At 37.5% G+C, this 23,569-nt stretch overlaps 1 protein-coding gene across 18 annotated transcripts in view; it reads left to right on the forward strand.

Annotated features, from left to right (window-relative positions):
• RGS7 (regulator of G protein signaling 7) overlaps positions 1-23,569 on the forward strand; it is a 261,529-nt gene that overhangs the window by 211,477 nt on the left and 26,483 nt on the right. For 15 of the 18 annotated variants that reach the window (XM_074579998.1, XM_074580006.1, XM_074580007.1 and 12 more), the window contains exons 10-16: positions 7,165-7,239; positions 8,324-8,422; positions 9,148-9,209; positions 10,710-10,820; positions 11,319-11,444; positions 18,305-18,491; positions 21,803-21,892. In XM_074579998.1, the coding sequence (XP_074436099.1) occupies positions 7,165-7,239; positions 8,324-8,422; positions 9,148-9,209; positions 10,710-10,820; positions 11,319-11,444; positions 18,305-18,491; positions 21,803-21,892 (750 nt within the window). Of the gene's footprint in view, positions 1-7,164; positions 7,240-8,323; positions 8,423-9,147; positions 9,210-10,709; positions 10,821-11,318; positions 11,445-18,304; positions 18,492-21,802; positions 21,893-23,148; positions 23,203-23,569 lie in introns of all 18 variants that reach the window. The other 3 variants (XM_074580004.1, XM_074580005.1, XM_074579997.1) reach the window with 1 other exon arrangement.

Here is a 23,569-nt window from a genome sequence, read left to right on the forward strand (position 1 = left end):
CACACATACATACTTTTGGAAATCCAAGTAGAGAGAAGTTGGTGCAGGTCCCTTCTATTACATAATAGTCTCTTGACACTTAACAGTGCCACTGTATATACAGGAAGAAAAAAACTATCACGTATCACCAATTTCAACTGTGGAACAAAGACTATATTCATTAAGTAGCTAGACCCTGTGGTGGGGATACACACCCAGCTTAGTTTAGTTTGTAATTATTGGGTTATGCTACATTTGAGATAGGTGGGGCATAAGGTGCAAAACTTCAAAAAAACCCAAAAAGTCTGTCACTTGTATCCTAATAATTAAACTCACCATGATATTTTTCCTCTTTCTTCAGACATCTGCTAATTTACTGGGGCTCTTGTGACTGGAGATGTTGTCAAGAGAAGTCCCAGTGCTCACACACTTGATTTCACAGAGTTATTTTCAAAGAACTGCTGAACCAAATGGAAATTGTCATCAAGCCATAGACTTTTGGAGAGGCTAATAAAGTTCATGAGAGTGTTTCAGATTAGGTACCCCTAGTTGTTTGTAAGTTAAACCCATGATTAAGTGCTTCTATTTTAAGTAACAATATTTTTTTCCAACCAAAAGGAAGCAGTTCCTGTAGCCCAGTCCCTGCAATCACTGGTTTGGCTTTACTGCCTTGGGTGGTGTAGCAGGGGCCAGTGAGATCCCCCTAGTAGCAGTATCAATACACATTCCTACATATTTGCAGGTTCTGGGAACTATGGCTAATGGGTTTATTTTTTTGTGACTTAATTGAGGTTGATTGATCTAATATATAAAGTGAGCTACGTTTTAAACAGCTTTCAGGTCCTATCAGATAAGCACCAGTAAAACAGTTTTCTGAAATTTGTAAAGGGTTGGAAATGTGCAGCGCTTCTTTGACGGGACCTTAAGGTAACAGCTGTTTTTCCAAATCCTGTTAAAAGAACTGACCACATGTACTCAGCACATTTGAAATGTTTCTCTGCGACTTTCTATTGCACGAGCAAAGTCATCAATAGCGCAGCTCTTCTACTGCAGAGCCTTTATACTCATTGACCCTGAAGTGTGTACAATGAGGTAAAACCCCAAAATATCCAAATAATCTATACCTGAACCTCAACCTTTCCTTATAAGCCTTAGCAGGTTCAGCACACTCCAATAACTTCCATCTCTGGGAAATGAAAAATTGGCGCATTGCAGAATATAGCCTGTGTTTTTCTCTGTGAGAGCCCCAGTTTTAGCCATTACTGACAACCTGCTCAATATAGGGTTTTAATGTCTCCTTTGATGCTAGACTTCGTATGAGAAAAAATAAACTCCCACATAACCAGAATCAAACTGGGTATTCCTTCAGCTAGTAAGTCCTTTGTTGTTTTTTTTCAACTGAGTACCACTGGAATTTTTTTCTTTGGCTCACTTTTTTTCTAAATGTTTCATGCCCTTATTCTCCCCTTCATTTTTAACTATGCACAGTTCAGCTAGCTACACTGAGTAGCTAGCTGAGTAAACTGAGTAGCTGAGTAAACTGGAATATAAAAATTAGAAATAAAAATGAACTCTGGTATTCTGCTTATCATTCACTGTCTAATTAGCTTTCTTTCCCTGTGTTAGACGTGAGTGATATGAATAGTGACTGCTGAGGGTTAGAAGACTCTTTTCCTAGAAAAATGACAGAAATAGCAACAATGACAGAAATAGCAGAATAGATTGATGCAGAAGGCAATGCTAACATATGACACTTGTGAAATTTCAAATTTTAAGCTTACTATATCTGTGATAGTCTGCTATTACAAATAATATAAAAGACAGCTTTCAATCTCTGCCTTGTCTTTATATTTGCGTGTCTGGCTTTATCTTTTCCAAGTGGAAGAGAAGATCTGTCATGTTTGTATCCATATCCATGATTTAAATTTATAGTGTTTAAATCTTGAAAACCTGGAGATCTTGAAATTTAGTGTTTTGCAACTAAACTTACCAAGTTAGCTCATGCTTCCATAACAAATAAAAAGATCTATTTTGCAGTGTTTTGACACTGAAATGCAATGAAATTGTGTAAGGGATGTGAATCAAGCTGCCTAAATATTTACTGCTTTAATGCACCCTGAGTTTATGGGTGTGCATATTGAAATGAGGTAATTATTTTAAATAGCACCTATGCATTTTAGTTGAAGAGGATGTGAAATTACATTTCCTCTAAATTACCACTAGGTTTGTTTGTATGGGTTGAGAACACACCACAAGCTGCCAGAGATCAGAAGCAGCAGAGGAAGCAAATACCAGTCTTGTCTTTCCGTCCTGCGGTTGTGGGGAGGGGAAGGCAGGGTGATGAATTCCACACTGCCGTGAGTACTTGACTTGATTGGAGTGTGCTGTAAGGTGGATTACTTGAATTTCAGTCCCTGCAGCTTGTGAAGATCGTAGGCTGTACCACAGAAATGTAGACTGAGAGGGACCTCTGGAGGTCCTCTAGTCCAACCTCCTGCTCAAAGCAGTGCTAACTCCAAAATTGAATAAAATTGTCCAGGCCCTTGGTTAAACAAGCTTTGAAAATCGCCAAGGATGGAGATTCCAAAGCCTCTCCTAAGGAATTTCTTCTTATTATTATGAAGAATATTTCTTTATAGCTAACTGGAATTTCCATTACTGCGATTTCTGACTATTGCCTCCTGTCCTTCCGTGGTGCACCTCTGGAAGAGGTCTAGCTCTGCAAGCCCCTTTCAGTCAGCAGAAGGCAACAGTTAGCTCTGCCCTTTTGCAGACAGACAGAAGTCTGTTCCTCCACTAGACTTCTCCGTTTTGCATATATTTCTTGTGTTGTTTATGGGGCCCAAAACTAGTCTTGGTATTCCAGAAGTATCCTCATGATGCTAAGTAGAAAGAAATAACCAGTTCCTTTGCCTGCTGGCTATGCTATTGCTAATGCAGCTGGGTGTGTGGTTTGTCTGCATTGCTGCAAGGACATACTGCTGACTCACGTTCAGCTTCTCCCTCAGATCATTTTCTACAGAGCAATACAGACAGATAGTTCCCAGCCTATTGCAATGCATGAGCTTATTCCCTCCCACATACATGGGTGCATTTGTCTCAGATACAAGAAAACTTCGGTTATTCTGGCTTAAGTAGATTCACAGTTAAATTGCCATATCCTTTAAGAAAGAAAAAAACATCAAAACTTAAACTGACGTCATTATAAACATTAATTTACTTTCTGTTGAGGATTTCACACTCACTAGAATTACAAGTACATCATAGCAAAGAGATTTTTACACAAAAAGCTGTTGATAGCAAATGATTTTGGCTATGTGGCCATGCAATAAAAAGGGCCCTTGGAGTGTGCAATTTTGTATAGCAAAAAGATTATAAATATTAAATATTCTGCACTATTTGGATGGAAACGTACCACGGCTAAATCATCCCATTTGATGTTAGCAACAAATTCTTCCAAAGAGTTGCTACAGGTGTCAAAAAATTAATTCAGTTAGCACTACTACAAGGGCTTATTTAATTAATTTAGCGTTGCCACAGTTATCAGGGAAAGATTATGAATATCAAGTGGACTTTTTTTAACTAAACATACTCTCAGGTGGGTGCTGTTTTCAACTGTTGGCTGTAGCCAGATCCCAGCATATAAACTCTTGATCCTCCTCTGCTTGCAGAGGAGGCTTCCTCCTCCCACTATTTCTTGGCAGAATCCTATTATGCAGCCTCCTAGACAACATCAATAGAACATTGTGCTGCTTGAAATTCGTACTAACGTGATTATCCAATAATTGAAGTAGGGATTAAAAACATCTTCTATATGTGTTTTTTTATATTATTTATCTGCATCCATTTATCTCAGCAGTGAATTTATCATGACTGGACTGTCATGTCCTCTGCAGTAAATTAATACAATGACATTTGTACTTTGAGATAAGGGTACGCCAACAGATGGATGAAAAGAAAAGAAGTTTCCTTTGAATATGTGACAGTTTTTCCGCCAGCTATTTAAAAACAGATAAGGGCCAAACTCGACCCTGGTTGTGAACTTGCTGTATGATAATTTCAACAAGGTCACAAGACTTTCCTCTGTGTGTGGAGAGGGAACTGTTTTCATACAGAATATTAGTCCTGAAAGAAATAAGCATTCTATTTACACATATAGAAGAGGTTTCAAGTCTTCCAGGAAATCTGTTTGAAAACTATTTACAGTATTAGTATGCAAATTATATACTATGCACTAAATGGGAATCTTGCAGCAGAGCACTCTGACAGACATCTCACTATTTGAACTATGGTAGTCCAGTTAAAAAAGCAACAGAAAAAGAAAACACAGCTGGATGTAATTGTATCCACACACATACTTATTATGTTAATGGGGGCACATGAGTAAAATGAAATGTTGTCCAGCAAAGGTTTTCCCAGAAAGACTCTGAGTTGTTTTAGCAAAATGTTCGAATAATGCAAGTTTTTGTGTTTGTTTTAATTGAAAAGATGTTTGATGTTTAGTCCTAAAAATTGACAGATGAAATGTGGCAACACCAGAGAAACAATAAATCCCATCTCATATAAAGTACCATTTTAATAAATATTTTTCAGTTGAGAAGAAAACATGTATTGTGGCCCCGACTACATTAGCTACTTCCAGTGATATAATTTAAATCAAATTACGAGGACAGTATTGTATAGTGCTAGTGATATATGTCTTAAAATCCTGTTGTTACCCCAGGTTATCAGAGTAGTGATACATCCTTTAGTTGCCTTCCCTTTTGCACTGAAGCTTCCTGATGTTTCCCTGCCTGTACCTTCCTGCCGCTGCTCTCCTGTGGGCGCCCTTTCAATCACACCTTGGTCCAGACCTTGTCACAAGGTCACAGCCTCTCATGAGTCTCACCCCTCCTGAAGTATGCCACGGCAGCTTTCCTTCAGCGTGAGAGGTTTTGAACTGCCAGGTGTCAGTAAGAATCCACTAGATGCTATAGAAGGTCAGTATTGGGTTGGGTCTCTTTCCCACCAGCAAAAGTTTTGCCCTTGTTTCATTCCTAAAAATCTCACAGAATTTCTTGTTGTGTCCCTCGCATCAATCTGCACAGCTCTGGCATGTAAGTTACCTGGGGAAGGTGCTAGGACTGTTCATACCAATTTACTGCTGGTGGACTTGAAATCTTTGAAAATAAGAGGCTTTGGATGAGGTTTATGCCCTTCCCCCCCCCCCCATTTTTAGGACATGCTTTTAATAAACCATAACTGAAAACTAAACAAACAACAGTTTGTGCCTTATGTAAGCGTGCCTGCTATTCAAATGGCTGCATTCAAGGGCTGTGGATATTGTTAAAAGCTTATGTCTTCTTCACTACCGGTTGCTGCTGTAATCCTAAAGTAGATGCATTGTTTTCGTTTTAACTTTATATCTCAGTGTATTGCCCTGTGAAATTGCTTTCTGCCTTTAAATTGACCATCATGCAAAATTTTGTATTTTTCAACCTGTCATTGTCTTTGAGAGTTGCAAGTTATTCTGAGTTAAAAAAACTACAATTTTTGTTCATAAGCATGAAGTGTGCCTTCTCAAATCTAGCTCAACAGGCACGTCAGATGCAGTCTTGAGAATATTATCTAAGTGCCTATTTTCATTCTTAGTGATGAGGAACTGTTTATACTGCAAATGTAGTATGATCAAACAAACATTATTATATTAGTTCAAAATAAAAACTTATTTATTTTAAATAATTTAAATAAATATTTATATAAATATTTATATAAATATAAATTTATTTTAAATAATTTAAATAAATAAATAACAAATAATAAAAAATAAAAATAATAAAAACTACTGGATAAAAAAATTAATGTGTTATTTAAAATATTTTCCAGAGACAAAGTACCATTTGCCTGTTTAATGAAATGTATTTGGTTTTTTGGCTTTGCCTATATAAGAAAGGTTTAAAATTTTTGTCTGTGAAGATTTATAGCCACATCAAACATTTCACATTATGATAAGAAAATAAAGCTTGTATCCTTAGTGTGATAAGAACTGCAGCTTGGTTGTCTGGCAAATAAATTCTACAATCTAGCTACTCCCATTAAAAAAAACCCAACCTACTTCCACTAAAAATCTGTTCCTGCTAGAGAGCAAATTTTGTACTTCCCACTCTCAGTGGCAAATGTAATCCCTCTAAAATCAATAGGTAAAACTCACCTGAGAGCATAACACGTTATTTGTTGTTTCCAGTAATGGGTAAAGAACAGATTTCTGCAGAGTATGTACTTGGAGGGAAGCATCAAAAGAAGATGGATTAGGAGAAACTGGTGTCCTTTGGGAAGCTACAGAGTTGTGAGAATGAATCTTTGAAGGCCAAATCAGATGTGTTGAGAGTCATTCTGTTTAGACTGACAGTCTTCTGGTTAAGCTGCCGCAGCCTGTTTTTGGGCCTTCCTCCCCTCCCCTCCCCTCCCCTCTCCTCATCCCATTTTGGCACATTTTTTTCATCTTTTTTTAAAAACGTCATCTTTTGAAAAGTCACCCAAAACCAGATGCTCCTGAAGGGAGCCTGGAGTTCGCAGCTGAGGTGGGTATTGCACAATTCTATTTATTTTGTCTCATTAGGTCAACAATGCTTCTTAGAGGGATAGCTGGAATGCGCATTGTATGGCTTCCCTGGCAAAACCGAAGCAGAAATACGTGATTTGTTTCTGTTATCTTGAGAATTTATTTTATTTCAAATTCATGATGTCACAAGCTCTAAGCATGTGATCATCAGTATCTCACTCCAGAATTCCCAAAGAGTGCCAAAAGCAATTTACTTTGATTTAGTACCTCTCTGTGCTGCAAGTTTGTCTTGTAGTATGCCTTTGGATATTTTCTGCTCCTCTGTACATTGCTTTCAGTACTTTCAGCATAAAGATATACAGTAAAACTTATCCTAAAAACCATCATAGAGTCCAGCAAACAAGGCTGAATAGCAAAAGTTTCACTCTTACAATAAGCCAGATAAAACAGTACCTGAGATGCTTCCTTAGACTGTATGTTATTTAGGGTTTCGGTACTACTGTAGAATGACATCAAGTCATTATAGGCCTCTGGTTATTTATTTTCTTAGCCTTACAAACTGAGGAGGAGTATCTCAATGAAAATAATATGGAGTTCCTTTGCAGATTTTATCCTTCTGCTTTCCTTTCTTTTTCTTTTAATAGCCTGGGTGTGTGAACACTACTGAAGTGGATATAAAAAAATCTTCAAGAATGAGAAATCCACATAAAACAAGAAAGGTAAGTACTGTTATTATATTAAAAGCAGGAGGTGGAGGTAATTTATAGCATGAAGTTCCATAGTTTCTTAAAACAATATTTTCTTACAGCTGCAAAGAACAAATACATGAACATAAGTTATTATTTCATAAGCTCTTAAATTAATTAGTATTAACGAATTTGCTAGTACTAAGTAAATGCTATCACATAAGAAAGGCTTTGGAGAAATACACAGGGAATAGGAAAAGAAAATTCATTTTTGCATGCTTTGTTCATGTCATTTAGTAGATCAAATAAAGCATGTTAAAATGTTTCTGTCAGTAATTAAGGAAAAATAAATTAAAAATGCAGTGTAAACTATAACAGCAGTTATTCTTGTGCTGGTTTTAATGAAAAGGGTGTCTCTAGTTTACAATTATGCCCCAAACGGATGACCAGAAATTGTAGAGGAAATAAGCTTCATCTAAATTAGGATCCAGACATGAACAGTGTAAATTCTCTGGGGATGCATAGATGAATTGGAACTTTCTTTCAAATCCTTTGTATCATAATAATGTAGATTGACTCCAACTTTAAAGTACTCCCTTTGAGGTATATTTTCTTGTCAACCCATGGTCAAATATGTTTTAAAAAGGAAAGTAAAAAATAGAGAAAGTTTTAGCTTAGCTTATTTGTGGTAGTGAAAGATCCAGATTATTGTAATTTACCCAGCAGTAATTGCAAATTTGGGAGTCATCCAAACAATAAATTGTGATAGTCTACCTTTCAGGATACTGTTTCTTCTTTTCTTACTGGTCATCTCCACTTACTGTAATAGCTGCTTTTCAGTGTCATCCCCCATGTTATTATACTGTTGATACAGAGACATAATAAAAGTAGTTCCCCTGTTCTGTGGGGTTTTGTGAGGGTTTGGAAGTCTTTATTCCAAAGAACTGGTACAGAAGCAATATTTTATCTGAGTGCATGGCTTATTTGCAGTTCCTCAGAAAAAGATGATCTTGGCTAACTTCTTGAGCACACTGTACTAAAACATCACAGTTACTGTGGGTGCGTGTAGAAAGCATTGTCTGAAACCAACTATCATTGTTCCCTATTTTTTGCCTAGTCTGTCTATGGCTTACAAAACGACATTCGAAGTCACAGCCCTACCCACACACCAGTACCAGAGACTAAGCCACCTACAGAAGATGAACTACACCAAGAGGTTTGAAAAATGACTACAAACACATTCTTTTATATGAAAACTTTAGACAAGTAGTTATTAAACCAAAAATTATTGTAACTGGGAAGTTGTTTGGCAAACTTTTAGTAAACCTTTTCCTTGTTTCAGGATATTTGGATTTGGGTATGTAACTTCTATTAAAACTGTCGAGACAAAACCTGACATTTTTTGCATCTTGGATTAACAGTTAAAAGCAGTTATCAGGAGGCCAGTTAGTGGGTTTTTTGCATAGCTAGGACCATTAACCCCTTTAGCATTAGACAGCTTGCTCTTCCTTTCGACACTGAATCGAGATTTGGGGGTATACCTACCTCTCCGTGTATGCATATATGGGTGCACACGTCTATCTACTGCTCATGCTTCACTAATCTTTCCTGAGGCATTAGAATTGGGAGAGAGTAAATATCTGAAGAATTAGTAGTTCTCTTCAAAAATCTAAAAAAAGGCCGATTGGATTTCTGTTGATGAACCTTTAGGGAAAATGTTATATTGGGTCCTTTTTTTGTCTCTGTATGATCTTTTCTCTTTTATGGAAAATTCCATTTATTTTAGAACTACACTGGTGATATGTTGTTTTAACTGAGATATATTTCTCTTCTGTGCCCTAGGGTAAATTAAGGTTAAATTATAGCCCCTAATAAAAAAGTTATGGAAATAGAGTCAAGCAATGTATTACTCATAACACTCTTTGCCTTCCCTTCTTGCAGATTAAGCACTGGCAAATGCAATTAGACAGACATAGATTAAAAATGTCAAAAGTTGCAGAGAGGTAAGTATATTGTCACATATTCTGGTTTTTCAATTAGACTGATAACTATTGGGAAAATGTCAGTATAAAATAGCTTCAAAGAAAGAGATACAAGGGAGCTCAGGTGTCATAGAAATAACTGATGACAGTTTACCCTAAGTGTGAGGTATGAAGTTCTTTATTGATAAAAGATGGTCCAGATATTCCACGATACATTTTTGATAAACCCAAGAGTCACTGAAAGAGCCTTCGACGAGCTGGTCACAAGTTTAACCTTGCATTGTCAGGGAGGCTAAATGGAAATAGGTCTGGGGTCACTGTTTTGATATTTCAAAAGGTCAGTCGCTGGCAAAGCGAGGGAACTGATTGGCAGAGCTGACTGTGTGACGCCTGAACAAAGTGAGTCTGAGCTTACTTCAGGTCAGAGGATGTAACACTAGCAGGAATCTTTCTCCAAATAAGATCAAAATTTGTCAGGAAGGGGCTAGGAAGCAAATAAAAAAAAGCCCCTTGGAAAGACCAACTACAGCTTAAGTAGAGAAAAGGAGTGCTCTATCTTACACATCAAATACAGAGATACTGAAAATAGCAGAAAATTGAGCTGCATAAGACTTAGTAAAGGAAATTAAGCCAAATACAAATCATCCTCACATATACATTTGTGCACGCGTGTCTACTTACATATGTGTATATACGCATACACACAGAACCACATATAAATAGATATTTATAAAGAGAACAGGTTAAGAATTTGTGTTTGATGAACAGTAAAAATGGAATACAGACTAAATATAATATAAATAGGAATGAAAAGAGAGAATATTTGTCCTCACTTAATTTTTCAATGATTGTGAGGCAAAAGGAAACATGGAAAGCTGAACAAGGGCATGGGAGATGTAAATTACCAGAATACAAGCAAAGTTTTTAGTGTGTTCAACTGAGTCAGACCAATTCATGAATACTGAAGAATTTGGAAAAAAATTGGGGTTTTTTTTGGAAAGCAATAAGCTTGTGAGTAGTTCCATTTGATTAGGAAATAATAAAAATATTAACTGTATTTAAAAGAGGAAAAAGGGAGTCCCAGCAGCTGCAGAACCAATAAATATGACATGAATAGCATGCAGTGTTTTAGAACAGATTTTAAAGGAACTGATAATTAAAACCGTAGGGGTATAAAACATGTTCAGTTATGAAAGCAAATGTGCATGGAAGAGGTTGCTTGATTTAATTTATTCATGCCTAAAGGAGCCCTAAAAGGAGGTATGTTGAAGTATTAGGGAAACTTGTAGTTTATTTTATTTCAGCTCTTAATAAGACCCGAGCCACTCCTCCTTCTTCAGGGGTCCACTTTTTACAGGCTTGAGCAAACCCATTTTAGCCTGAGCTTGTAGCTGACTTCTGAATGTGTGCAAACCCGGTTACCATGGTTCAGTTGATGCAAGATAATTTGTTAACTGGGGTAACCTGATCAGGTTTCCTCACCTCCTGACATGACAATGTTTGATGCTCTTGTTTTCCTAGTCTATTAGCTTATACAGAGCAGTATTTGGAATACGATCCTTTTCTTGTGCCCCCTGATCCCTCAAACCCTTGGATCTCAGATGACACCACTTTCTGGGAACTGGAGGCAAGGTATATAATTTTATTTCTTCTCTTAGGGTAAGGGGGTGTAACAGGCCTTTCTTGAAACATGAAGATTTTGGACAGAGGTATTGCAGGAAAATACTGAGGCAGAAGGGCAATGCAGCATCCTTTTGGTCTTTCCAGCTTTACAGTTTTGTAATATGGGAAGAGCTAAGGGTTAATAAGGCTGTGTTAAAAGTTACAGTAACTGGTTTCCAGTGTTCCAGTGTGGGGAAAAAAGACATCTTTTAAAATCTGATAACATATCCTAGTTGGAAGTCCTTATTCTTCTGTGTAAATGCATGCGTATTACCTTCGTCCTGTGTAAGTACTACCAGCCTGGTTGCTCATCTCTGAACATTGCACAGATATGAGCAATCTGGAAGGTGAGAAATCTGTGGTTGAACTTTAGGAATTAGTCTAAATTATGAGCACAGAGTATTAGAATACTGAAGTATTGCTGATTGTGTGTTCTGGGTTTTGGGGTTTTTTTATTTATTTCTGTAGCAAAGAGCCAGGACAGCAGAGGGTGAAGCGATGGGGGTTTGGCATGGATGAAGCTTTGAAAGACCCTGTGGGAAGAGAGCAGTTTCTCAAATTCCTGGAGTCGGAATTCAGTTCAGAAAATTTAAGGTAAATGAGAGAGACTTTATTTTGTTATAGTTTGTAAGATACATTGGGTTTTCTTTCATCTGATACCTTTTCATTTTTTGATCCCTTCAAAAATTTTCCTGTGTCTTACATTTCATAGTCCATTCATGCAGATTGCTGCCTGCTCCCATATTCAGGCTGAGGGAAAGACTGATATAATTAGCAGAGACACACATAAAGCATACTTTCCCATTCATGTCCAACTTTTGGTCAAACTACCCATGTAAGAGCTTTTCTCTCAGCTTATTTTATTAAACAGGTTTAAAACATTGACCCATTCAAAGCCTGTTCAGTATCTCTTATTAAGTTAAATAATATGAAATGGTAAAATTTTTTAAAAAAGGAGAATTTTTTAAAAAAATAAATAAAGGATTTAAAAGTAAAATTTGCAGATTTTCACTGTTGGTCAGGTTTCTTGAGATCATTGGTCTTTTGAAAATCTGCACCAAGCTTCTAGTACTTGTGGATCTCATACAACAGAAGTAGTGTGACAGCCAGCTCTCAAATTCCTTACTAATTGCAAAATGGAAAGGTGCTGCTAGTGTATGGAGCTTTTTTTTTTTAAAATATATATATACAGAATTGCTTTTAAGTGAGGGAGAACAATTATTTCATTTTTAAAAGTGATAGGTCATCCATTGGGTAATAGCATGTTTTGTTGTCACTGTCCTAAGGAATATTTTGGTAAGAATTATTTCCGAGGGATTAATAACAGCCTTTCTATAGATAAATCAAACTGTACATAGTACAAAAGCATGTACAACATATTTTTCTCTTTATTACACCTTCTTACCAGATGTCATCTGTATCACTTCCCATTCACCAATAGCATAAGGAGTATAAAATCCTACTTGGTCACATTCTAGAACTCAGAAAAATCCTAAACTACTTTTTTTCTGTGCTCACTTTGAAGTGGTGCAGCATAGCAATTCATACTAGAGTTACATTTATGTAGCATCTTAAAAGGGGTATTTAGCAATTTGTGGTGTTGATTCATAAATGGTGAGTAATTGCACAAACCTCCTTGTTGTGAATAATTGAAGATGGACTTTTCTAAGTTGCTGACTTCGTTCACGTTGAAACATTGAATTTTGCATCACAAATGTATACTGGATACTCTAGACCTTATGATACTTTCCAACTGATTTGTTTGCCATTACCCCGTGGAAATATGGCCTGACCTGTATGCGTACGTTGGTAACTTCATTAGTGACAAATACAGATTTTTTTTTTATTATTTAAAAAAATCCAAGTAGTAAAATGAAATTTTAAAAATCAGAATAATAACAAGAAAAGGAAAGGTAATTTTTTTATTTAAAGAGCATCCTGGTAATTCCTTATGCAGAGCAGCTGTTCAAACATGAACCTATCCAGCCCAGTGTGTGCTGCAGTTTCTGTGCTTTTCTGTGATTAATTTGTCTCTCTGCCAACTAGACTGTTACCCACATAATCCCCAGTTTTTTCTTCTAATCCTATTTACCACGCTAACTACAGGCAAACTGCAAGTGACTGATCCAGAAAAATTCCCTGGAGAAATTTGTTCAGAGCTGGTTCCTTGACATGCCGTCTACTCTTCTGTCTCTCTCTCTAGATTCTTACATTACCATTATAAAATATAATATCTGAGCAATGGTGAATATGAGTTTAAAGGCTGTCTCTGGGAAGGATCAGGCAGGGGATCAAACTTGCACTAAAAAAACAGCCGAGATCCTGGATTCAAGCTACCAAGTGCAGTACACAGGGTACGGCAGGGGACTGCACCCACTAGAGAGAGATCAGTATTCATTGATTAGAAGTCTTATACCTTGCTTTGGTGAAAGAAATGCCAAAAAAGTGAAACGATAATCTACCAGAAACACTGTTTCTGTTCAAGTGGGATTATTTTATGTATTTAAAAGTCCCACTGTTAGTGTTTCATTAACTTGGACTGAGAGTGTCTAAGCTGGCTCAGAATCTCATTGTTAGTGGATTTAGTTCCTGTCTTAAGAAACAGAACAGGGATGAACAAACAAGCCATGAGTTAATACTAGAGAACTGTGCAATGATTAGGAATGCAACCAAGTTTCACCTTATTACTCTGCATCTCTGTGCTTTTTTTTCTTTGCCTATAAATTGGGATTAATAGTATGTCACTCTTTAAAGGGGTGTTGTAAAGCATAGCAATGGAATAAAACTGTCTAAGGAGTTCTGTCAGTGCAGTAGCTTCGTGACAGTGTGATTGATGTTTGCTTACACCCAGGTTGGATTCTGCATTCACCTAATGCAGGCTATGACTTCTAATTTCTTGTTGCTGTGCAGATTTTTTGGAGGGATTGCTTAGCATGCTGCTCACTACACAGGAAAAGTAGCTAAAGTAACATATGATTTGGATAACAGACTTATAAAATTCCCACTGCTATTACAAAAATGGTGACCATTGTTTAAAATTCACAAGACTCTTAAGTTTGAGCATGATCCAATAGTACTGAGCTGGGTCACAAGGCTCTCCAAGCACTGAGAAAGGGCTTTCAAAGAGAGTGAGACAGTGAAATGAATCTTACTGCAATGTGGCACCTGGAGACCTAGTTTCTTTCATCTCTGTGGAAAATCCCCATTCCTCTCCATGTCTTTCCTTTGTCTGTAGTGCTGCAGAATTCTTTGGAAAGTTAATATTTATATGCTGACTGTACATTTTCTCCCAAGTGGTTGTTTCGTAGGAATTGCAGCCTGTAAAGATCCAAATGGCTTCAGGCCTGCCAATCTGAAAGCCTGTCCAAGTCATTATGCAGTATTGCAGTAGGTGTGATCTCCAAGGCAGTGCTAAGACTGCAAAAGCGTCCTAGGTTAGTGAAGGGAAAGTGGTGACAGAACATCTTCCATGACACACAGAAGCCACTGAACCCCTTGCCCCTTCCATTGATCCTCATTTATTAGCTTCCATAATGTATGAGTAAATAGGGAAAAGAGGCTTTGAGTTCTGGTTGTCTGGAAAAAAAGAGAGGGACTGAGGAGTTAGCCAGATGTAGATGCTTTCTCTCAATAAATTTTCTCTGACCATCCCTCTGCACGCTGGGATTTTGTGAGGTGATTATTTTGGACTCATCCATTTAAGTTGTAGAAATGTTCTTTACTGGAGATAGAGGCTTCAATTATGTCCTGTAGAAAAAAAAAACAACACAAAAATACCCACAACATATACAGTACTAAAAATTCACAGCATTGCCTAGAAACTGTTTCAGTCATAGTGCTTAATTTTATGTTTAACTTTTTTCTTTTAATAACACCATAACACTGCTTTTAGCAGAGAAGAGGGAGAATGGTGCAAGAGGTTTTCTTTTTAATGCAGTTTCACTTTCACTTTTTTGCTGTTTATTACTGATCACCACTCTTGATTACTTTAGCCGCAAGACATTTCTATCTTCACTGATGGTGGAGTAGAGAGTTCTGCATGTTACAGAGGACGAAGGTTGATTAACTATCCTTGGTGTCTGTCCTGCAAGCCTGAACAGAAGTGTTGGTAATGACACTTTCCCACACAGTATGGGCACGGGTAATGTTTGTCCTTCACACTGCTGATTATGAGACTCTGTTTTGGGTGCTAATAACTTGAGCAAATTTTAATCCTCAAGACTGAAGTTGCCTGGGCTTATTTCTCACTCAAACTCCAGCACTGTTGCCTTGTCTGCAGATTAGATGAGAGGGAACTAGTTGCAAGACTGAATGGTTTTCTCTGTCATTTTCTTGAAGACCTTCAGCACTGCTATGTCTTCAAGGTTGAAGTTGTACTTGGCAAGAAGGTGGACTTTAACAATCAAAGAGTAGTCTTTCCTGCCCCTAGAAACATGGTAGATGATTTTCTCCATGGAGTTCGTTAAGGTTTTTGTTTGCTTTTGCTGAAAATATGGAAAGGTCCATCCTCCAACCTGTTGTGTCACGTGCACTGGGTGGAAAGCCCACATAATTCCCACTTCACTGGCTCCAGACTCTGCCTAAACCTCACACATTTTGTGGAGAATCGCTGCAGCTTTTCTCTCACTCTGTGTTCCTATGTACTAAATTTAACTGATTAGCTTGATCTGGGATCTGCTGATGGCTGCATCTGACATTTAGGCCAGTTCATGGGACAGAAGCTGTTTTGCAGCTGTGCTATTTATCTGGCAAGGCCACCCTCGCTTTGAAAGTAATCCAGCTGGAGGACATAATCCCCAGATGTCTTGCAACATGTGTTTTACCATGTCATGTGGCTGGATGTATGACTATCATATGCTATATGCTCTTACTCAGCTATACGTCTGGCGTGTGACCCAGCGTGTAGCAGCCCAAATGCTGGGACAAAAGACAGCAAGTGAGGTTTACATCCAGCTATTCAGGTCTCTGTTCAAACGGTACTAAGCATCTTCTAGAGAAGGTCTCCATGGCAAAAGCAAACCGCCACCAACAGGAGACAGAGAATTTCATCAAAGGGCAGAGAGACAGAGCTCTAGTTCCTTCTATGAAGTAGTGCTAAATCTATGTATATCATTCTCCAGAAAATGCAGTTGGGTTTCCCCCCTCCCCTCTCCTGCCCTTGCACATATTTACTGTTGCACACTGCGTGCTCTTTGCTACAGGAGTCTTCCCTTGCTCTGGTCGCAGCTCATGAGGCAGAGAGCTGTAAAAGGGGACAGGGAGCTCTTTTGATTTGAAGCCCTGTGCTGAGGTCTTGCAGACCCCATTTCATCTGTGCTATTGGTTGCCATGGGATATTCAGAAAAGTTATTTTTGCAAACGCAAGAGGTGGCAGCCTTATTTTTGGCATTTCCTAGCTTTGCATATTTGACTTCAGCTCTCGGTGGGAGGAGGGCAGGCATTTTTTCGTGAAAGATCAGTAAGTAGATTAAAATGTTAAAATGTGTGTTGGCTGTAAAGTAAGCACCCTAGACATAATACACCGCAGAAATCACTATTTTCTTCCCACTTTTACAGAGGTTTTTATATTTAGAACTTCACGTTTTCAGTAGGGTTTTTGAATGATAACGTTAGAAGATTAAAATAAAATTAATCTACCAAAGAGCTGGTGTTCAGCCTGTAAGAATGTGTCTATACAACCTGCCTATTCCATGCTGGAAGCTGAATGTTTCCTCAAAGAAGTTCAATTTATCTCCCATCTATTTCTCCATAATTGAGTATAACCTACTATATGGAAACAGTTTACTTGCAAAAGAAAATAGCATCCTAAGGCATGTTTGTGGTGACTTCCAGAAGTATTGGCAGTGATATAATGGAACAAACAAGAATGTGACAGCTTTGAGCTAGATCCTTGGGATGTCTGCAGGGTGACAGAAAATGTGTGTTTACAAAGAACATCCTTCCCTTTCATTTTTCTATTCCTTACCTGACTTCAATACACATGAGTAATCTGTCAGTCCCAGAAGATGCATTTGAAGGGGTTAGCACTGCAGGATATACACTTTTAAATGCAAATATCGAAAGCAGCTTAAGGAAACCAAAGTAGGTTGCCCAAATGTGACAGAGTGAACTGAATTAGAGTTTGTGAGCTGTGCAGTTTTTAAACTTGAGTTACGAGGCCTCTATTCTTACAGCACTGCCATCAGATTTTCGGGTACGTCCTCAGGCTCTGTGTTCAGTTCACATTGTACTTCATAGAGATAAGTGATGCTACCCAGAATTTTTGAAACTGAGATTCTTCTGTTGGCACAGAGTCCCTTTGTGACCTTGGGGAAACCACTGGACATTATTACATTATTAACATATTTGCAAAACAGGGGCAATATTACTTTTCTGTCTCTTGGAGAATCTTAAGGGATCAATATACAGAAAGATTATGCTTAGGTACTATGGAAAGTGAAGGGTGTAGAAATACCTAAAATAGTCATCTCAGTAGAGTGAATCTGACCGTAATGGCTTGTGAGTGATGAGCATGGGCTTCTTCCATCTGTGCTACAAAGGAGTGCATATTTAACAAAGTCAAACTTTAGTTGGGCGCTCGCTCTGGGGAGAACTAAGGGGTCTGCACCGTGTCTAAGCATGGGATCCTAGTTGAATTTAGAATTATTTTGTGCAGGAAGAGAGTCTGAACACCCATGAAAGAAATAATGATAAAACGATCATAATAGCAAATGAAAAGTGATTATCAAAGCTTATAGCTAGCTAGCTGTGATCACAAAGTGCTCAAGACCTTTTTAGTGATCCCGCTCCAGACTGAGTGAGAGGGATACAATGAACGGGCCTGCACTGTATGTGGCTGCCTGATGTTGGTTTGCTCAGCAGCAGAAAAGAAGAGAGAATGGGTACTTCCATGCAGCGTTTTAGTAAAAATATGCGTAGAAATGCAATGCTGAAGAAAGAAATTAAATTATGGTGAGCAGAACAAGTGCTTTTCAAGTTTATGCATGATTTGTGGAGTAACGGTAACAAAATTACAGTTACACAGTTTATAGTTTAGCAGGACCAGAGAGATTTATGTAGATAGCAAGAACATAAACTCTTATTAGCTTTTGAAGGAATGTCAAAAAGCAATAGGTTTATAAGGGATATCAGCCCTTGCGGTTCAGGTGAAATGAAATCTCAGTTTCATTCCAATTAAATGGAAACCTTCCCACAAGGAAGTTACCTATACATAAGTAATGAAGGATTTCCCACCCGTCTCATGAAAAGACTTGTAATAATTGCTTCTTAAGGTAGACTGATTGCCTGAGACAGTATACCAGACTGCTGTTCCCAACATAAAATCACAGATTTTTCTTATTTTAGCATGGTTTAGATGAAAACTTCAGTCACTTCATTTTATTTAAGAGCAGAGTGTGAGCACTTGATTAATGATTATACTGAATTGGAAGTCAAGAGGCTATATTGTGCCATAGGTTCTGGTTAGCAGTAGAAGACCTGAAGAAGAGGCCTATCCGTGAAGTTCCTGCTCGCGTCCAAGAAATCTGGCAAGAATTTCTTGCTCCAGGTGCACCCAGCGCTATCAATCTAGATTCAAAAAGTTATGACAAAACCACGCAGAATGTAAAGGACCCTGGAAGATACACGTTTGAAGATGCTCAGGTCAGTTTGCAATCCTATTTCGGGACATTTGAAATAGAATATTGGCTAGTGAAATCTGTATTAAAAAAAAAGATATATTTGGTAATTAAATGGTAATATTCTGGTTCCCAAAATACCATTTTGACAATGCAAATGGATAACTTTCTTGCATGAAATCTATGAATTACGAAAGATCTTCAGGAAACTTCTGTGCCTGAAGACTTGAAGTCTTCAAGTAGACTTCAAATAGAGCAAAGCCTATAATGCAGTGAAAGTGATATTTTCACATTCCTGTTTTCTTAATTTTCTTATTCAGTTACATTAAGAGAAAAGCTTCCCCTTCACACATATTGATTTCTAGTTCTCAAGATCTGTCTCTGAAAAACTTCCCTTGATATAGGCTCAATGTTTGTTCTCGCAATGCATGTCCAAAAGTGTTATTATTTATAGGAGTTATAGGTTCCCATTATGGAGAGAATATGACCCATGTGAGAAATAACATTTTGTAACAGCTTGTGCAGAAGTGTTATATTTCACGGATGTTGTATATTCCATGCCTCATTAAACTCCTATCCACAGAACATTGGGCAAAGATCCTAAAGATCTGCTCTTCAATAATCAGTATTACAGCAGTACGGAACAGTCTGTAAATGTCTTATTTGGCTTTTGGGCGTCTGGTTTAGTCACAAGTTGAATACCATCATCAAAAGATACTTTTGACAAGAGCTAGATTTGTGAAAATATTTGTATTTTTGAGACTGGAAGTAAGAGTTAAAAAACCAAAATGGTGAAATAGAAATCTTGGTTTTCCTCAGAAGAAAACCCAAGTACTTCTGTATTAAATATGACACTTCATGTGACTTATAACTTAATATTTCATCTTTGCAGACTTATGAGAAAAGCAATAGAAAAGAATTGGATTCACAGTAAAAGTAGTAGAACCGGTACCATCCTCGCTTTTTCAGCAGCAGCCCAGTGATGAAAATTTAATTATTAATGCAAAGTGAAATGGTGTCAAAAGGAGACATTGAGATCATATCCCTGCAGAGTTTTCTACAGCTTGATTATTAGGTCATCATCCTGGGAGTCAGGAGATGCTGCTGCAAGTCCCACAAAGGAGAGAAGGGAATTAAATGAGGGCTTTCTAGTTTTGAGGAAAATGCCTCTGCCCTAAATAGAATGGAGAATAATTCTACCACCTTTTCATTTTGTTATTATGAGAATAAGCAACCTATGATGCAACAATAAAGTTTTCATTAGACACTATATCATGCCCACTGTTTTGAAGTACTCTGCATCAAGCCAAACACACAGTTTTTGCTTGCATCTGCTGCCCCCCTGGAGATTTAGGAATGCAGCGTATAGCAGACATGTTACACATCTAAACAATATAGCAAGATTAAAGTTTAAAAAAATAATCTTTGCAGTTGAGTCAGTAAAGGACAATTAAATTCCTTGCCAGTATCCAATTTAAAGAAAAAAAGGTGGTGTAAAATTTCAACAATATTTTACTTCCAGATCTCTCTCATCTTATTTTTTTTCCTTCATTAATGAAAGACGTGGAGTATTCAGTCTTTATGCAAGCAAGACTTTTCCTCCTGTCAGACCTCTGCTTGTTTGATCCAGTTCAGCATACAGCTTGAACCTGGAAGCTTCTGTTTCTGTGGGAAAAGGGGGCAAACTGTACCTGCCATGTTCTGACTTGAAGTTTTAGGACCTTTCCAGAGTGCTGCACCCCAAGTGGCAGGGTTTTGTCAGGAGTAGGGCTCTGCCTCTGCAACAGGCTCTTTCTGGCCCGCCAGTTGGGAAAGAGACCACTTGTAAGTCATTCTGGCAGTTGGCAGGTGATTGAACTGTGGTTAAAAATGTTTTGACAAGCATTTCTGGACTTGAAAGCTGGCACCACGGAACTCAATGTCAAATGAGCGTGACACATAAGTAAAAATAGATTGGTTGTGCTAAGTAACATCCAGCCTCAATTCCGGACTAATGTGTACATTAACAATACTAATACAGCCTAATTTATTCTTGCTTTTACAGGTTGTTTTTTGCACAGAAATAACATTGTAATGCCCATCAGCATTGACATGCACAGTCCTTTCTGCTCTCTGTTGGCTGTATTGGCTGCTTTCGTAGAACCTGAGTGGAATAAAAACTCCCTAAATGAACCAGCCTAAGTTCTGAATATGCACCAGAATATCTCTGCTTAGTGCAAGAAATACAATGAAAGGCACTTAGAACCATTTCTGGAGTTTCTAATACAACAAGAATTAAAAATTGGCTTTAATTTTACCTTGCCATAATCTTCAAGCAAGGTGGTTTGTTGTTTTTTTTCCTATTCACTGATTATATGCAATACCAAGCTGAGAAACAGGATTTACTTTACAGTTTATTTGCTGTTTCACAATTGCTGTGCTACAAGTTTCCTATACTAAAAGGTAGGGTTTGAGTAAAAAAACAGAACAAAAATAGGTAACACTATTAAGTGGATTTTTTAAAAAAATTTTTCTCGAGAGTATTTCCTATTCTGATTGCTTTTTCTACAAATCTCTTTCCTAACATTGTAACTAGAACTACAATTATAAAGTGTCCCACATCAAAGATTCTTAGTTTTTCATATTTTACAGAAATGAGAATGCTCCAAAAAGAAAAGCTCTATAAACTGCTTATGTCATGTGGTTTCTGGATAAGGGTTTCCAAGTTTTCATATGTCTCAGAAGAATAAATATCTTGGAAATTAGATTAGCCTGGAACTGTTTTTCAATTTGCGTACATATTTTCCTTTTTATATTGTCAGATAGGCAGCAGACTAAACATTTGTCAAAGGATCTTTTCAGGGATAGCCAGGGGATAGTCTCCTTAACTTAAGCACTTATTTGTGATGCTGAAACAGAATGCTAGTACCTTTTCCCAGCCTGTGAAGTCAGAAAAGCATCTCCAAAAACTAATTCAGAAAATATGATGAGGAAGGATCCACAGCTCCTGATTTAGTCACTTAGCTAAATTGACTAATGTAAGGGAGGTTTGAAACTGGGCCTTAAGCTAGGGGTGAGGTGTAAATTCTTAGAAAAATAATTTCATAGTGGAAATAGGGCTATAAATTAAAGAAAGGTGTGTTATATTCTTTATACCTAACAAATAGGTGGGATTTCTGCTTTAAGAATAGAGAGAATTCAGCCTTGGCTTCAGAACTGCAACTTGCTATCCCATAAGACTTCTTATTCAAAATACTGCTAGCTGGTACATATTCCACAACTAAAACATATATGACTGCCTCCCATTTTCCGTATGTCTTCCTTTGTTGGAGTAACAGCTCCTTCTTTCCCTTTCAGGAGCACATTTACAAACTGATGAAAAGTGATTCTTATCCTCGTTTTATACGATCCAGTGCCTACCAGGAGCTGCTACAGGCCAAGAAAAAGGTATTGGTCCATCTTGCCTTTGTCTTGCCACTGTGCAAAGCAGTGGTTATGTTTGCAACAATACTCAGTCTTCTCTCCCCTGTGCCAGTGCAACTGGATATCTGGTAGGTGACCAGCTTGGCGTGTTTGGAGGGTCACATAACACACAGGAGTTCAATATACATATATGTGTATATATCCTGCATGCGGGCATGTTTCAATGAGTTAATCTAGCAAAACTTATTTTTATTTTTACATCCCATATTGTACTGTTTTCTCTGTTACAAAGCACCTTAAATTGCAAAGTGCTTTACAAATACATTAAAAAATAAAATAAAATCCCAGAATAGTCTTTCATGTTTGCAAGTTTGCTTATGTAATAATTGTTGTTCTCTTTATTCCACCTATAAAAGCTACAGAATGTGTTTAGAAACAATCTTATTCATATGAATAACTTCTAATTTCAACTATAAATATTGGGGCTTCCTAATTTTGTTTCTTTCCCTATTATTACATGAATAGTTTTGAGTAGGCTAGGAATCTGACTTGAAAGACTGATCATGTCACACTTCGGCAAACAGAGGCTCATGTCTTGGTATGTAATGTTTGCTTAGAAAAGTCCAGATTATGGAATGAGTTCTGAATAGACACAGCCCAGAGTATGTGGAACAGCTTGTGCAATGCAGATTTCTATAATGATAAATAATTTTATTAGTGGGCTCTAAATAGTAGTCGCCTAGAATCAGCTGGGAGCCCTGTACCTTGCAAAATCAGGGCCCTGATTGTTACCGGAACAAGGTAGTTATTAACACCATAGCATTCTATTGTTTATAATGACAACCTAAAATTATATGAAAGTACTGTGTGATTTTGTTTTCTGTTCAAACATTGATTTCTGAAGATCCAATATAGAGAGAGATGTTGAAAATACCAGAAAGCTACAACTGTCCATGTGAAGTCCTTAAGTTTGTGACTGTCAGTTCATTAACACAAGATGTGCACTTCATTATTTCTTTTTATTTTCAGTTTTTCTTTTAAATCACACCAGTTCAATCCCCATGAAAAATTATTTTTGTCGAATACTATATCTGCTTTGCCCATCCCCTGTTTTTCAGAGTCCCATTACAGCTTCATACCTGTGTTTGCTTCCTGATTTTTACAGACTTTGTTTTGCAGTCCATTGTTTCATCAATCCTTCTTTTCTACTCCATTTTTTCTTGCTTTTCTTTTTCCCCTCCTTTTTCTTTTTGTTTCTTTTTTTTTATTTTAAATTTAAGTTGGAAAACACTCTGGATCGTCGAACATCTTTTGAGAAATTCACACGCAATGTGGTAAGTTTGTTGCCTCGGAAGACTAGTAAACCTGATGGGACATCCTTCTCCCTTCCCCCTCACTGATCCCTGCTTTCCCTTTTTGCTTCTCTAACCTGACAGTTAAAAGTGTATTCATCACAGTTTGTGAATTTTCCTAGGAATGACAGCTTTATAATGTGTTTTCATTACAACCCCTCCTCCCTAGTCCCTTTCCCACTGACCTCAATAGTCACACATGGAGGAATGGACCTTTGGGAGCCATGCTTTTTGCATTAGGAAGCATGAAATTATTCACACTTTTTTTCCAATTGTAGTAAAGAATCTCTGAAAACCTGGTTGATGTTGTTCTTTTTTCTGGTGCCTCCCAAAATACTTAGTCTAACAC

The sequence above is a fragment of the Larus michahellis genome, chromosome 3 (assembly GCF_964199755.1).
Source record: "Larus michahellis chromosome 3, bLarMic1.1, whole genome shotgun sequence".
NCBI lineage: Eukaryota > Metazoa > Chordata > Aves > Charadriiformes > Laridae > Larus > Larus michahellis.